Source organism: Mastomys coucha, unplaced genomic scaffold, assembly GCF_008632895.1.
Source record: "Mastomys coucha isolate ucsf_1 unplaced genomic scaffold, UCSF_Mcou_1 pScaffold16, whole genome shotgun sequence".
Lineage (NCBI taxonomy): Eukaryota > Metazoa > Chordata > Mammalia > Rodentia > Muridae > Mastomys > Mastomys coucha.
The window spans coordinates 83,941,970-83,957,377 of record NW_022196898.1 but is presented as its reverse complement, the minus strand read 5'-3'; the positions used below and the strand labels follow the sequence as shown (position 1 = coordinate 83,957,377).

At 45.8% G+C, this 15,408-nt stretch overlaps 1 protein-coding gene across 2 annotated transcripts in view; it reads right to left on the bottom strand.

Annotated features, from left to right (window-relative positions):
- Positions 1-12,184, bottom strand: part of Ppp3ca (protein phosphatase 3 catalytic subunit alpha) — a 278,454-nt gene extending 266,270 nt beyond the window's left edge. The window contains exon 1 of one of the 2 annotated variants that reach the window (XM_031375622.1): positions 11,370-12,184. In XM_031375622.1, the coding sequence (XP_031231482.1) occupies positions 11,370-11,427 (58 nt within the window). In that variant the 5' untranslated portion in view covers positions 11,428-12,184. The remainder of the gene's footprint in view (positions 1-11,369) is intronic. The other variant, XM_031375623.1, reaches the window with a different exon arrangement.
- Between the last annotated feature and the right edge of the window lie 3,224 nt (positions 12,185-15,408).

Here is a 15,408-nt window from a genome sequence, read left to right as displayed (position 1 = left end):
AAGAAAGAAAGAAAGAAAGAAAGAAAGAAAGAAAAAGAAAGAAAGAAAGAGAGAAAGAAAGAAAGAAAAGAGAAGAAATCCATACAAAGTTGCTGCTGGGTGATGATGTGAAGAGAGGAACTTTGAAATTTCCACAGAGGTTCCCACATGTTCCCACTGCGTATCCCAAGCTCTAGTCTGTGTACAGACCTACCTCTCAAACGTATAGCCTCCCAGTGTAGGCCCAAGCCTGTCCTGCCGTTCTGAGGAGGACTTAACAGTCACTGGCGCAGAGCAGCAGCATGATGAAACATGGAATCTAACGAGTTGTCATCATCCAACACGTCCAGGGAATACAAGCATAGTTTCCAGGAACACTACTAGAATGCATCCCAATTTAAAACCAGATCAAGCAGGCTGCAGGCCATGCATCCTGCCCACCAACATTTATACAATGTAGTTCCGGCTCCATCTCTTCCGGGCAGGACAGGGGCAAGAGCACCCTCTCATGAGGCAATGTGAATCCACTTGTGAAACACTCACAAATGTTTGTACATTCTTATCAGTAATTAATACTTCGGAGCAGAGTGAACGAAGCAATATGCTCTGATACCACAGCTGCGAGCCCATGGCAGGCTTCAAATCTCAGCGAAACATTTTATCAAATCACATTTAATCCTTTGAGGTAATGAAATTGAATGGACTTTGAAGCTGTTTATCCATGGCCCTTGAGTTGGGCACAGTGGCTCTGATCGAGTGGGAAGCTAATCTGCCACTACGGTGTGCTGGGAAATTGACCAAGAGATCTGCTTTTCAGCCACCCCACTCGTACCTCCAAGGTGCTCAGCTATCCGACCATCTTTGTCACTTGCTGGCATTATGAATGAAAGGCTACAGAAAGTCACTGGGGAGATACAAATACTTTCTAGGTTCTGGGACATTCCTACTTACAGGGATTAAGTATTAGACGCCCTAAAGCCGCAAGGGACTGGGAAAAGATAAAGGGAATTTCAAAGCTTAGGGTATCATTACAGTGGCAATCCATATCCCATCATAGGACATGGTATGGTGGACAGAGCCTATCTGTGAGAAGTTTCTGAGCCTCAGGCAGCTTAAAGGTCAGCATGCAGGCATGGGAAAGCCACAAACCAAACTGGGCTGATGGACCACGAAAGCGGGTTAACCATGATCAATGTTTGTTCAAACCTCCAACTTCAAGGACTCCAATAACCTGACTTGGATTCCAAGGCCTGCTGATAATATTGAGAATGACCTAGAAACCACCCTGGGTGCCTAACGAACTAGAGGACTTGGGAACAAGGGTGCTGTATTTACCGTGGAATGTGTTCTCTCAGAGAACACAGACAAAGCACAGTCTTTGGAACACAACGAATTCATTTTCAGAGAAATCCGGACTGCAGATGGGAGGAAGCATGTCTCATATGAAGAGATGCCCAGGGTGGCGGGATGAGTAAGAAAGAGGCCTGAGGAAGCAGGGAGACTCCCTCTCACTCGATCGGAGCCTGAGAGGGCATGTTCCCATCCTTCAGGAAGGCCTGACAGGGGCTCCACGTTAGCAGTCACTTTAGCTAAAATTCAGCTGCACATTCCAACCTCAAGACTCTAATTTGCCAGACATAGACCCAGACTCCAATAAGGCTAAGAAATTAAAAGAGTAAAATATAGTACAATAAAATAAAATAAAAACAGGTGGGTTTCTGTAATAGATGGTGAACTGAATTCCCAAAGTTATTTCCGACATTAAGAAAAACCCTCATAATTCAAACTAAATTCTTTAGTATACATGTTCACATCTACACTCAAAACAAGTCCTAACTGTTTATTCTGAGATGACAAAATAATCTATTCTAGTGTTAAATATCCCTAGTCTTTTTCCCCCCTCAATTTGTGGCCTAAATTTCTGATGCTTCCAAACACTGGCTCATCTGAGGGTGACCTCACATACAAAGAGGTACGTAATCTAAGAATGCAGACTTTGGTTAAAACACAACCAGCTCTTCCTCAATCAGAATGCAAAATCTCTCAGATCGAGTCACAATTAAAAATCCTTTTGGCCTTGTGGTATTCCCGACACACTCCTGAGTTTTACACATTCGTGTCTGGGAGGGCATTGTGGAACAAAGCCAGATAAAAAGAACTCTGGCCAGAAGTGAATACAACAGAAATATTCCTTTCCTGTTGGTGAATAGACAAAGTCATAAGTTAGTAACAATATTTTTATACAGGCTACCGTAGCTCCCTTTCTCTTAAATGCCTTGAAATGAAAGTATTTCTGTGGAGAGGAAACAGAGTTAACACTGTGAGCCCCTGCTTTAGCACAAAAAGCAAGTGGAGCTGGGAGAGCCTCCATGGGCCTGCTTGAAGGAGGCATACAATCCAGACTGGGCTGGCTGGAGTTTCAAGCTCACCCGTGAAAGGGACTCAGGGCAGATGCCTCATTTCCTAGGCCTCCCAGGTGTGTGAATTCAAGGGCTCAGTTCTTCTAACTCCAAGGAGGTACAGTATGGGAGGATTGTGCACAGCCTCTATTATTCAGAAACTCGTCCCAGAAGTCTACTATTGCTGTATTTGCGCCCAGCCACTTTCTATACAAATGTGTGACATCTTGACTCACAAATCTGCATTTGTACACTGATGCCTGATCAAGGCCTCACAACTGCTTGCCACGTGTGTCCTTCCTGCAACTTACTGTTATCACTAACTGGAAACGAAATCACGACCCCCCAATCACTGAGGAAAATTAATCTGCACACTTTTCCCAACCCCCAGTGCCAGACATGCAACCTAGTGCCCTGTCCATGCCAGGCAAGCGCTCTGTCACCGAACAACAACAATGCACATAGCCTTTTGTGCATCTTGTAACTGACAGAGGTCCACTTAAAAACAACACCCACAGTTCTGTCAGTGACATTTCTGCATACTGGTCATTGGGTAAGGAATCATATATGCTCAGGGAACAAGAACACTGCATAATCACTAGGAAAACACACATCCAAAGGACTGTGGCTCAAAAATCAAAAAATTATCAGATGTCTGTAAGCTAATGTTGACCTAAGTTGGACAAAACTTCAAAGCAGAACTCCATTAACTTAAGAACTTTAAATGCATCTCAGTTTTTCTATTAACTGATGCACATAACAATTATGGATCACATTATTATTGTGTGTCAGACTCTCTGCTAGAGGTGAATATATAAAGGCTAATGGAACAGAGCCCTCCCCTCTCTAGGTCAGGATTTCTCAACCTTCCCAATACTGTAACCCTTTAATAAGGTTCTTCATGGTGTGGTGACCCCTAACCATAAAATTATTTTCACTGCTATTCATAACTGTAATTTTGCTATTGTTATGAATAGTAATGTATATATCTGTACTTTTTCCAATGGTCTCAGACAACCCCTGTGAAAGGTTCATTCACACTCCCAAAGGGGTCAGGACACACAGGTTAAGAACCACTGATCTAGGGCTTTTTCCTTCCAGAGGAAGACAGGCAGACAGGAAAACTTACCATTGACCCAACCTACTGCCAGCAAGGTGGTCAGTGCAGGAGTCCCTTGATGTCAGCTGAAGGTGGCAGGGAAGTGCAAGGGGGCAGGAGTGGGAACTGAAAACCCAAGGACAGGAACTGAGTGACCAAAGGAACTATTCCTGTCCCAAGAACCAGGCCCACCCAGGAAAGGTAACATTAGCTATGTGTAACAAACTAACAAGCCTGGACTTCTTCCTTTAAAAAAAAAAAAATCTAAAAAGTCTAAATGTCTCTGCTAAAAGCAAACAAAGAGCAGCACAATGCTGACTCCAGTTCGTTCATTTTAGAAGACTGTATATTACAGGTTTAATTTAATCTGATAGGATGGAATTGCTTACAAGATACTTAAAAACAAATGTCAACAGATGGCTCGAAGCCCACTCAGCAGAAACAAGGACTCAGCAGAGTGGGTGCCATGGTTTTTTAACTTCTCATGGCCTGTTCATCTTCCAGCTGGATGCCGTCCAGTGGCATTTCAGGGCCAGAAGATGACAGGAGGCTACAACGGCAAAAATGGTACTTCTAAGTCAAAACACACACACACACACACACACACACACACCAGAAAATAATAAATCAAGATGCATACAAAGGAGGGTTTGAGTTTTACGTTTTGGTTTTGTTTTCTTTCAAAATATATCAGGTCATTTTCTTATAACATCGAAGTCTGGGCAATAATTAACATAAAAACCATCCAATAATTCCAGGATTGGATGAATAATGCATCTTCCCAAACATGTCAAAAACTGATTGCTCTAACTGATTGCTCAAATCAGTATTTTATTACAAAGTAAATTGTTCAAGTTCAAGCTAATAATTTCAGATTTAAAAAAAAAAACTTTTAAATTCCTCAGACATGGGTAATTAAAATGATCAAGCAAGAAAGCCGCCCTCAGCACAGCTATGTCACCTTCTTTCTGCCCTTCTCATCCTCCAGTTCCTGAGTGAGCTGAAGAAGGAACTCTCCAGTCACCAAATACAACCATTCACAAGGAATCAGAACTTGAAAGCAAAAGCAAAGTCAAAGCAAACAGAATGTGTCCCTGTTTCTAGCTTAAGACAACACATGAAAAGGCCACAGTGGTCAAACAATTCAAGGAGTATTTGCTGGGTACATGACAGGCAGAGCATCCTGGTAAACGCACAGGTCGGACTGACCAAACTGTCAAAACAAAACTCTGAATAGGAATATTGACAAATTTATACAGGTTAGGATCCCATGGGCTGAGATTTCCAGGACATTCTGTTATGCCATAAATAAATGTACTTTTGAATCAGAACTGGTAATTCCTCCTAAGGAGGAGAAGCTGAGGAAACATAACTGCTGTGGAAAGAGACTCTGTGTGTCTTAAGACTAGATGGCTCCCAGCAATTATTTTTCTTAGTTTACACCACACACACACACACACACACACACACACACACACACCACCTCTTTCTCTCCAAATAATTCTTCTGGCTTCATAACTGTTGGTCAGTGTCTGAAATTGGTCATCAGTGAGAGTTGGTGTGTCTTGCTTTTCTGCAGACAAATTCAGCACTTCCAGCTGCAAGAAACTGAAGTTCACAGAAAACCAGAATCAAAGTCTGAAAAAAATCAAGCTACAGTGTATGTTACAATGAGACCACAGGATGGATTTGGAAAAACACAAAGTTCTGTCATGTTGTGTCCTGCACACCTACCACTGGCCCTTTGCATTGCTGGGCAGCTATTAGCAAAGATGTCCCATCATCACATCTGAGGGGGACAATATAATTGCATGCCCCTATTCCTTCCTATGAAGCTCTCAAAAATATCTACTTTAACTTAAAAAAAATGGAGGTTTTTATCATTTATTTACTTGCTTAGACAGGACTCACTTTTGCCACGTTAGTGCACATTGAAAATGGATTTCAAACTCTAGCAGTATGAATGGGACCCCAAACTGGTAGTACATCAGATTTCAATACTGTCAGAGTCTGTACACAGGGAGGGAAGATATGTTCTATACTAGGAACGCATGCTTTATGAACATGAAACTCAACTGACAGTTTCATATATGTGGTAGAAGTACTGCAGAATGAAATAAAACAAAATGCAGGAGTAGTAAATGACAAGAACTAAAGACTTGGCTTACAAGCCAAAGTCCCTTTTCAGGACCCATGTCCCTCTCCCTGAATAGCTACAGCCAAAAAAAAAAAAAAAAAAAAAAAAAAAAAAAAAAGTGATAGTTTTGGTGATACTTTCCCTGAAATTCCTCCAGAAATTAAAATTAACATGGAGAACAGCAACATTAGCCAATGTTAATCTCAGTAAGTCAGACAGAGGCTTACAGCAGGAACTTCAGATGAAAGCGCTTTTCAGCAGAGTCTACTATTTCTATCTCTGGTTACACACCTTGAAAGAAAGACATGTTCACCAGGATTTCTTCAGTAAACTCCATGCCAAGATCAAATAAGATTATAACATTTTCCCAAACACATCAGCAGAATGGCCCATTTCTGCTAATACAGAAACAGAGCAAACACGTGTTTCCATAGCCAGTGATTTGGGAAAGCAAACTGGCAAGAAAATGTGGTAAGGTCCTAAACAGAACAGAAAGTGTCTACTTTCAAGCAAGAAGAGCCTGCTTACTGAGAGAACCCATTCCCTTACCTGCATTCTCGCCTCGCCTGTTCCTTTCCGCCTGTTCTGCCTCCATTTCCTTAGTTATAAAGAATCGCCACTACACGCTACTGCATGATGGCTTTGAATATCACCAGTTCTGACCATTCTAAAGTGACCAGAAAACATGTAACCTGTTGTCATTTATAATTCTCTGTCAACAGTGAGGGAACTGCCATTGTCAAAGAAACAGCCAGTCTTCCTTATCCCACAAGACAGAAGGTGGCCTGTTTAGTTAAAACACATAACCTACAATTACAGAAGAATTCAAGATCTGAGCATAACCCTCTTACATATCAAGTGATTGCTGCTCCGGTAAGTTGCTGAAAATTGAACACAATTATTTTTTAATGATCATAAAACTTGCTGCTGAGTCACTCTTTGCCTACCTTCATAATTCCTAAAGTTCCAGCACTTTCTTACAAAGCCTTCACACCAGCGACCTGGACTCTAAGGTCTGTAACTGCAACAGCGCTATTTCCCAACGGCAGTACTCCAAGAGGACTCTTTATCTGACCTTACCATTAGTTTCAACTTTACACAGTGGCACAGAAAAAGAAGGGAAACCAGAAGATGACAGCTGTCAAAGCTGACTACAGAGCAGGAAGTCATACTTTCATGTCCCTATAATTATCATTTTAAACAGGTCATGAAGAATAAACTGATTCAAAATGGCACATTTTTACCTAACATCAGTATCACCATAAATCACATTAACTGGAGTCTAAGGAAGCTAGGTTGTTGCCTTTTACTGACCATCTTTCAATATAGTGTCTATTTAAAGCAAAGGTTCATTTGTGTTCTTTAAAACAACAACAACAACATTGTATTTAGTTTTCTAGATGCTGATAACATTTAGAACCACTGGAATTCCCCTAAATCTCCTTTTCTTACAAACTGTTTTGAAGACACTGAATTTGTTATCTTTACTTGTAAGAAATCCTCAAAGTAAATATTAGTGAATACATCAACCCAATTTATAGTTAGCAGGATGAATTTGTATGCTATCCACTCAAGTGTATTATCCATGTCAAAACTGTGTCATTTGTGGTAGTAGCTACACTAGCAAATGCCTTTCTTAACAGTCAGTGCTAAGGTAAATTCTACCCACCAAATATTGAGGCTTAATTGTGATGAATTTAAATCAATTATACTATATTCCAAAGGAAGGCCAGACAAATGAAACAAAGCAACTGATAGCAAATTTATTAATTAGTTAATTAATTCATTATAATGTACATAAAATAAATTTGAAAAGAGCTCTTCTTGATAGCCCACTGCTTTGTTTCCTTTTGCAAATACAACAGTCATTAGTGATGTGCCAAATTCTTGTTTTCCTTTTGAATAGTCACACCAGTGTTTCTCAGCTATAAATACTGATGGCTTACATCATCAATTACTTAGTAACAGTCTGTTGACTCCTGCATTCTTGCTTGTATGATCTTAGACATCTTCCCAGAATCTCTCTACCTGTGCCTGATTACATGGAGAGATCAAAGGTGACAGCGTGTACGACAGCAGCTAGCTTCCCCCAGACCAAAAGCAAACATCTACAGAGGAGAACAGAGCACAGTCTACAGGACTCTTCCCAGGAATCTACCCTCTGACAGCCTGCCAGACGCTGAAAAGTCTATTATGATAATCAGTTTGGGATAAGGTAAAAGGCCCATTATAAAATATTTGAAGATGAGAAAAGATTTGTCCAGAGCCAGAACACTGCCACAAGCTCAACAGCACAGTCTAATCTACTCCAAATACTTCTGTCAAAGAGCAAAACTTTATGGCCAAAATGGAAGCTTACATAGAGGACAGAGAAAAGTGAGCAGATAGAAAAGTTGCAATATACTTCTTGGGTATACTGCAGAGGGAACCAGGCCATAGAGTATGTTGGGGGTAGGGAAGAAAGCTAGTTAACCTATTAACCTCAATCTTCTATTGATTACAGTATTCTCCTTCCAGCTTTAAAACATAATGTGAGTCAGACATGGTTTAGCACTCCTGAAGTCCACCTCTGGAGACTGAGGCAGGAGGATCTTGAGTTTGGAGTAAGCCCTCGACATAATATAGTCTTTCTCAAAACAAACAAATATAGTTTGCATGCTCCCATCAATGATAAATAAATAAAGGGATCAAATTATACTGGTTCCCAAACAGAATGCCAAAATGTTTTCTCTGAATTCTAACAACTTTTAAATTTGCTCTTAAATTTAAGAACAGTCAAATAAACCAAGAGATGATTTTCTAGTTGAGATAATGTTTTGGGAAGTAATCTAAGTTTGTCTCTTCAGCCCCCATTCCTCTTTCCCTCTTGAAGTTTAAAGTCTCTGTACATGATGCAGCAGGCTCAACAAGCCTCCACACTGGCACAGTGGAAGCCAAACCTCAACCTACCTTTCTAAGGCTGCATTCTGGAAGCACAAATCAAGAGAGCTGTAGAAAGCTGTCCTCATGACTACAAACAAAACCACAAGCACAGAGTCATCTGTAAACAGCAATTTGTCATCCGGTAAAAGCCAGATCACAGCCATAAAGATAACTGTAGGGAAAGGGCAAGACATGCCAAAGGACTGAGCTGACTATTCCTGTATGTATCAAATGCAGCCACAGATACATTTTATAAAAGGAGACAGGACCTCAAGAGCAGAGATAGAGCCTCAAAGATAAGCCGTTTCCTGTGTTAAGAAATGACTTCAAGAATAACAATTGACATAAAGGTTTCAGAAAATAACTAAACAACTAAAATAATGTTTTCATGTACTGCATACTATGTGCATTTTAAAATAAAAAAAAATAATTCTGTGATTTTTTTTTCCACTCAGCATACGTGTTGCTTTCCACTTGTTAAATATGGATATAATATTCAAGGGGATCAAAATAGATTATCGTCTCAAAATACTAATCCCGAAAATCTTATGCATGACAAAATGTTGTCTGGAAGCTTGTGTCAGGACTTTTAAACCAATGACATCAAATGTGAAAAAAAAAAAAAAAAAGCCTAAGAGAAACAAAGCCATGGCAATATGCCCATCTGAAACTCAGGAGTCATCAATATTTTTTTCTGTAAACAAAATCTTCCAGTAGAATCCCTATCAAAACAAGTGGGAGATTAGAGTAGTGTTTCCTATTTTGAATCTACAGTCTGTACTTATATATCATTTCTGAAAAAATATATAAATCAAAATTTTGGAGTTATGGGTGTGCCTATATACAACTGGAGGAAGTCATTTATAAAACCCGACACTGAAACATGAGGCAAAAGAGCTTTGGAATGGTTGGATGCTGGCTCTGCTTATTAACTGGTAAACATATCAAGCAATTAGTTCTACATAGTTTACTTGATGACAATAACAATCTAAATTCGCATTTTAGAAATCCACACTTTAGAAATCCACATTTGACATCTAAAACGGGGCATGTGACAGAACTCTTTTTTTTTCCTTACTACCAACACATAGTATCGTCTTTGTAAACTATTACTTTGTTTAGAAAACAAAGCATCTTTGCATTGGAACTATGCCTAAATTTCACACGTTAAGGAGATACTTGCTGATCACTGCACAAGGCTATGGTGCATCTGAGGCTCTATCACCATTTTTTTACAGAGCTACTTATTCCTAACCCCTCTTTATTTTGACGGCTCTATGAATCCAACTTTGGGGTAGAAATGATACCAATATAACCAAAAAGAGAGAAAATATTTTATTCTCACAAAAGAAAACATAACACACACGCGTGCGCACACATACACACACACAACACAACTCAAAACTTTAAAAACTGAGCAAATCTAGAAGGAGCAAAGTATCCTAAAGCTCCAGAGAATATGTATCATGGTCTTAGGGAGGGCGCTGGGTTACTTTCACCTAAGTGTTCCTGAAGCAAATGACTTGATTGCTTTGCACTCTAGCTAAATGCTCTGCTGCATAAGATACCCCGTTTCTGATCACACACACACACACACACACACACACACACACACACACACACACGCACACCCGCCCCCATCACTCCTTCCAATTTCAGAGGCCCGCTCTGCACAGGCTGGTGCCCATCTCAGCTTTGCTCAGAACCCTGACCCCAAGAATAAGTGTCACCACTTAATCCCTTCGAATCTGCAGTTCCTCCTCCATTCCACGTTGGAATACGGTGAGGAGGGTAGGATCCCTTCAAAGGATAGAAAGGGCAACCACCTTGTCCCCCTCCTCACCCCACGCATCCCCGGGGCTTCTCCTAGCCAGCAACCCAGAGCCATTCCTGCCAGTTGTACACATACATGTCATCCCTAGCAATAAAGACAACCAAATAGCCCGTTACCAAGGGGGTGTTAGGAGCTTGGGGGGGAAGGGAGCACGGCGAGCTTCCCACCCTAAAGGTGTGCACCAGCGGGGAACCCTTTAAGAGCAATGACAGGTCGGCGGCAGTCAGCCATGGGTGGCAAGGGAGGTCGACAGAGGATCGCCACCGCTCGCTCGCGTCGCTCCGGGCCTGCGGGGAAATCCCGGGGCGGCAGCGGGGGCTCCGGTCGTCCCCCGCCTGGCTCTGCCCCCACGCGGCCCCGGTCCCCCCCGCCCCCGCGGCGCGCGGCAGCCAGAGCTGGGCTCCCCCCACGCTCTCCCGCTCTCTCGCGAGTCCTGTGCAGGCCCTTCCCGCGGAGGGGGAGGGGGCGCCCAGGGAACTGCTGCAATGGAGCGCCTGGAGCAATGTGCCGGGGCGAGCCAGTCCGCGGCAAGCCATGGCCACATAAAAATGCCCTATTAATTTTTTAAAACCCATAAATCACCTCCCCTCCCTCTACAAAGAGCAAACCATAAACCCGATCCCCATGCAAGCCCGCGAGCAGCCACCCACTTCCTATTTCTGTCACAGCAGCTACACCCTGCCAGCAGTCACCCCCCCCGGGTGCCCCCTCCCGCCACCGCCACCCCCGCCACCGCCTCCCAGCCACTCAGCCATTTGCCAACTGCTGCCCCCCGTCCCCCCAAAATAAATAATAAATAAATAAATAAAAATAAATGCCCCGGTTAGGGCCGGGTGGGCGGTGTGGGGGCAGGGCGCGGCGGAGGAGGGGATCGCCTCTTGCAGGAGATCCTAGAAGGTCCCCGGCGCTAGCCGGAGAGGGACAACCGGGGCGGGGGAGGGGCGGACGGTCGCCTGCAGCAGTCGGTTGCACCCCGGGCCGACGCGGCGCTGCGCTTACCTTTCACCACCCTGTCGGTCGTCGACAACTTGGGATCAATCGCCTTGGGCTCGGACATCTCCAGCCACCGGGAGGGGGGGACAGCGACGCGCTGCTCGTCCCGTCCGACTGCACACCCCGACCGCACCGGCGGGCCAGACACTCAGCGCCGCCGCCGCCGCGCTGCAAACCGCTCGGCTGGAGCTCCGGGCTCTGGGCTGGCTCGAAAGTTACTGCCGGCTCCGCGCGTCCCTCCTCCGCCGCCGCCGCCTTCACTCCTCCTCCGCCGCCGCCAGCCCCGCCGCCTCGCTCCGGGCTGCGCGTGTGTGCTGGTTATTTATTTATTTTCTGAGCACGCCTCCCGGTTCTTCTTTTATTCTTGGGGACGGGGCGGGGGATGGGGAGGAGAAGCGCACGCGAGCACCCACCCCGGCACCGACACCGGGCGCCGCGCAATGGAGCCCCCACGCGCGCACACACGGTCGGGATTAAGACCGATCACATGGGGAGGGCCGGGGGCGAGGGAGGAGAGGCAGGGCCGCGGATGTCAGCGCCGCCAGCCGCGCCTCGGCTTCCCGGTGGTGGAGAGGCGGCTGCCGCTGCGGCCGCCGCTGCTTTCCCCACGCCGATCGTCGCCGGGCGCCGCCGGGGCCGCGGCAGCCGTGGACGTCCCGCCGCCGCGCTCGTCCGCGAACCTCCTCTGCCTCGCGGCGCCGCTGCTTCTCCACGCGCAGGCACCAGCCGCTAAGCTCGGTGGACACAGTCCGGGGCACAACCTCGCCTCCGCCGCCGCGCCGGCCGCCGCCACCACCGCGCCCGCCTCCGCCTCCTCCCCTTCCTCCTCACCGCCCCCGCCTCCAGCGCCCTGGCCACCTCCTCCTCGGGGCCCGCCTTCGGGCCCGCCCCCACGTTGCACTCCGCGAGCTCATTGGCTGGGGAGCGCGTCCCTCATCGCTAAGGCGGTGGTCTGGGGGACCGCCCCGCCCCCTGCTCTGTTTTCTTCGGGGTGCCAGTCAGTCCTGAGGGCCTGCCGCCTCCACCGCCCTGTGACCGTTCAAGTGTCACTGGAGTGGGCAGGGAGGAGGGAGGCTGGACTGCAAGGAGGGGCCCGGAAGAGCTGGGCTGCTGAGTGCCCCCCCCCCGCGCTGCCTAGGTCCCGCACACACTCCCGGGTGTGTCGCGGCCGCTGCGAGTGTGTGCGTGGCCCGCAGTAGTGAGTTCGGAGACCCGAGAGGGAGGAAGGAGGAGCGCCGGACGCTCCGGGCCGCGGCGCAGCTGCTGTCGCTGCCGCAGCTGTCCAGGGAGGCTCGCCAAGGAAGGCGACGAGTAAACAGCTTACCTTGGGGAGGCAGCTCTGCCTGGGCTAGGTGGACGGGGGTTACTGATGGCGGGGTGGTTAGTGTGCGTGCACAACTTCACGGGAAGAAACGAAAGTGTGTTTGGGGCGCTGCGGGACGCGGTGGCTGGCTCTCCAAGGTGGATGGGAACAGACTGGAGCCTATGAGACCCTGGCTGGCTATGCTCAGTGACCCTGGACGCCCTAGGAGATAAGAGGAGTCAGAAAGACTCAGGAAAGATCTCCTTTTCCCTGTTCACAGTCACTGGTGACGATAGATGACACTAAATGTCTTCCCGTTCCTTCCAGTCAGTCACTCGGTTCTCAAGATGCATGTAGGGCCTTGGCTTGTTGCGGTTTTTTTCACAAATCCCTCATAAGAAGGAAAATAAGGGACAGAGTATGAAATGCTGGTCCAGTTAGATCCTTTCAAACCTCTCTGGTTTGAAGAAGGGTCTAACTTCAGAATATCTTCTGGGCACAGCCTTCCCCCTAGCCTACCACAACCCCAAGGACCTGCAAGGAAATTATTAAGAGAGCTGAATAAATTTCTCACCCTTGTCCTTCCTGTTTTACTTTAAAATTCCTTCGGTATCAGGGTTTTCCCATTTCCTGAATTGGACTGTGGGCTCAATAAAAGACCTACCAAAAGGTGTAGGAAGCGGCTGAAGGTGCACTCCTTTAGTCCCAGCAGCTGGGAGGCAGGGGCAAGAGGATCTCTGTGAGTTCCAGGCCAGTCTGGTCTACAGACTGAGTCCCAGGACAGCCAGGACTGTTACACAAAGAAACCCTATCTTGGAAGGGACAAAGGTTTAGGAAGCTAGGAGATGGAGCCAGAAGAACTGTTCTGGCCACAGGGATTAAATGAAACTCAAGTCTGAAAAAAATAAAAATAAATAAAATTTAATAGCAGATTGGTGGCCTGGAGCGTGATAACTAGTTAGCTTCAAGGAATTTAGAACACAAGATGCTAGAAGGAAGGTCTGCCAGTCAAAGGAAGAGATGGAGTGGGTGGGCACATCTGATCGGCAAAGGGAGGGCTGCCCCTGGTGGCCACATTTCTGTTGCTAAATTTGCAACCTGTAGGGTCCTTGCTTTCAATAAGATCTATTGAGCCCAGTGGAATTTTCAGGGAACATAAAATTATCTCCAAGAGGACTCTATAATCTCCTCCGTTAGGGGTGGTTGCAAACAGCCTCCTGGGCTAGAGCAGAGCTAGTTGCCAAGGCAGATTTGGGAAGCTGGTCCCTGGCCAGATGGCTGGAAGAGAGGGACAGACGCCAAGACCTGTGGGTGAGAAGGGCCTGCCTCAGGAAAGACCAGGAAACCTTATCTGAGGAGACTCCGATTTAAGGCCAAGACTCCCTCACCCACACACGCTGCAAACAGATGCAACTGTTCTTTAGAGGAGCTCCCCCCCCGGGCAGAGGAAAGGCATCCTGGAACTAGGATCAGAGGCTGGAAGTATCGAACACATTGAAAGGTTTTATAATAGAGATAGGAACTGAAGGCAGACCTTTCAGACACACCCTTCAGTCTGCCACAAGTCCAGAACAGCGCCTAGCTAAGGTATGTGTGGGAGAATAAAACAAATGGTAATCACTTTGCACAGCACATCTTTCTGTCATCAGATACTTTTAGAACACGCGCGCGAGCATGCGTGTGTGTGTGTGTGTGTGTGTGTGTGTGTGTGTGTGTGTGTGTGCGCGCGCGCGCGCGCGCGCGCGTGCGTGCATTCGTTTCCCTAAGCACTGTAATGCAGAGATATATTAAGTAAAGTTGCATCTTAAGTGCTGTACAAGACCATGCCAACTAAGAAATAGCTAGATCCAGAAACCCGGCCTACTCAACCAGCTAGCCAAGGCGTCCATCCCTGTTAGCCAGTCATCCCTTCAGACGGCCAGCTATATGCTGTAGATCTCCTTTTCCCTTCTCCTTGAATCCTGTTAGAGTCCCCAAACAGTTCTTGACTATATTCAAACTGACAAAGATTAACTTACATTTGGAATTCACATTTTCAAAGTGACAGTTTCAGTTTTCAAGATCTGACTTTGGAAATGTCCTTTGCTTAAAAGAGAAAGTAAAATTAAAAAAAATGATAAAAGGCAACATTTCATCCACTACAGAAAAATAATATGCTTTTCCTTCCTTTGTTTAATTATCTCTAGGAAGCAGCTTTCCTGTTTGGAATTCCATTTCACAGCCCAACCATGATGAGCCCATGAGATTAGTTCTTAGTATTGATAATCTGGGCAAGTTGTCTGTGAAATGCTTGCAGAGCGATATGCATCCTTCCATCTGTAAGCTCCTTCAGCTGAATACAGAGCTTTCTAAGACCCTGCTATGGACAGAGTATCAAATAGAGACAAGTCTTATTATTACAAGATTGAGAAATGTTGATTACCAGGCTGGTGAGATGGCTCAATGGGTAAGAGTACCGACTGCTCTTCTGAAGTTCAAATCCCAGGAACCACATGGAGGCTTACAACCATCTGTAATGAGATCTGACGCCCTCTTCTGGTGCATCTAAAGACAGTTACAGTGTACTTATTTATAATAATAAATAAATCTTTGGGCCAGAGTGAGCGGGGCCGACCAGAGCAAGCAGGGTTGACCTGTGCGAGCAGAGATACTAAAAGTCAATTCCCAACAACCAGATGAAGGCTCACAACTATCTATACCGCGGCAGTGTGTACTCATATACATAAAATAAATAAATCTTTA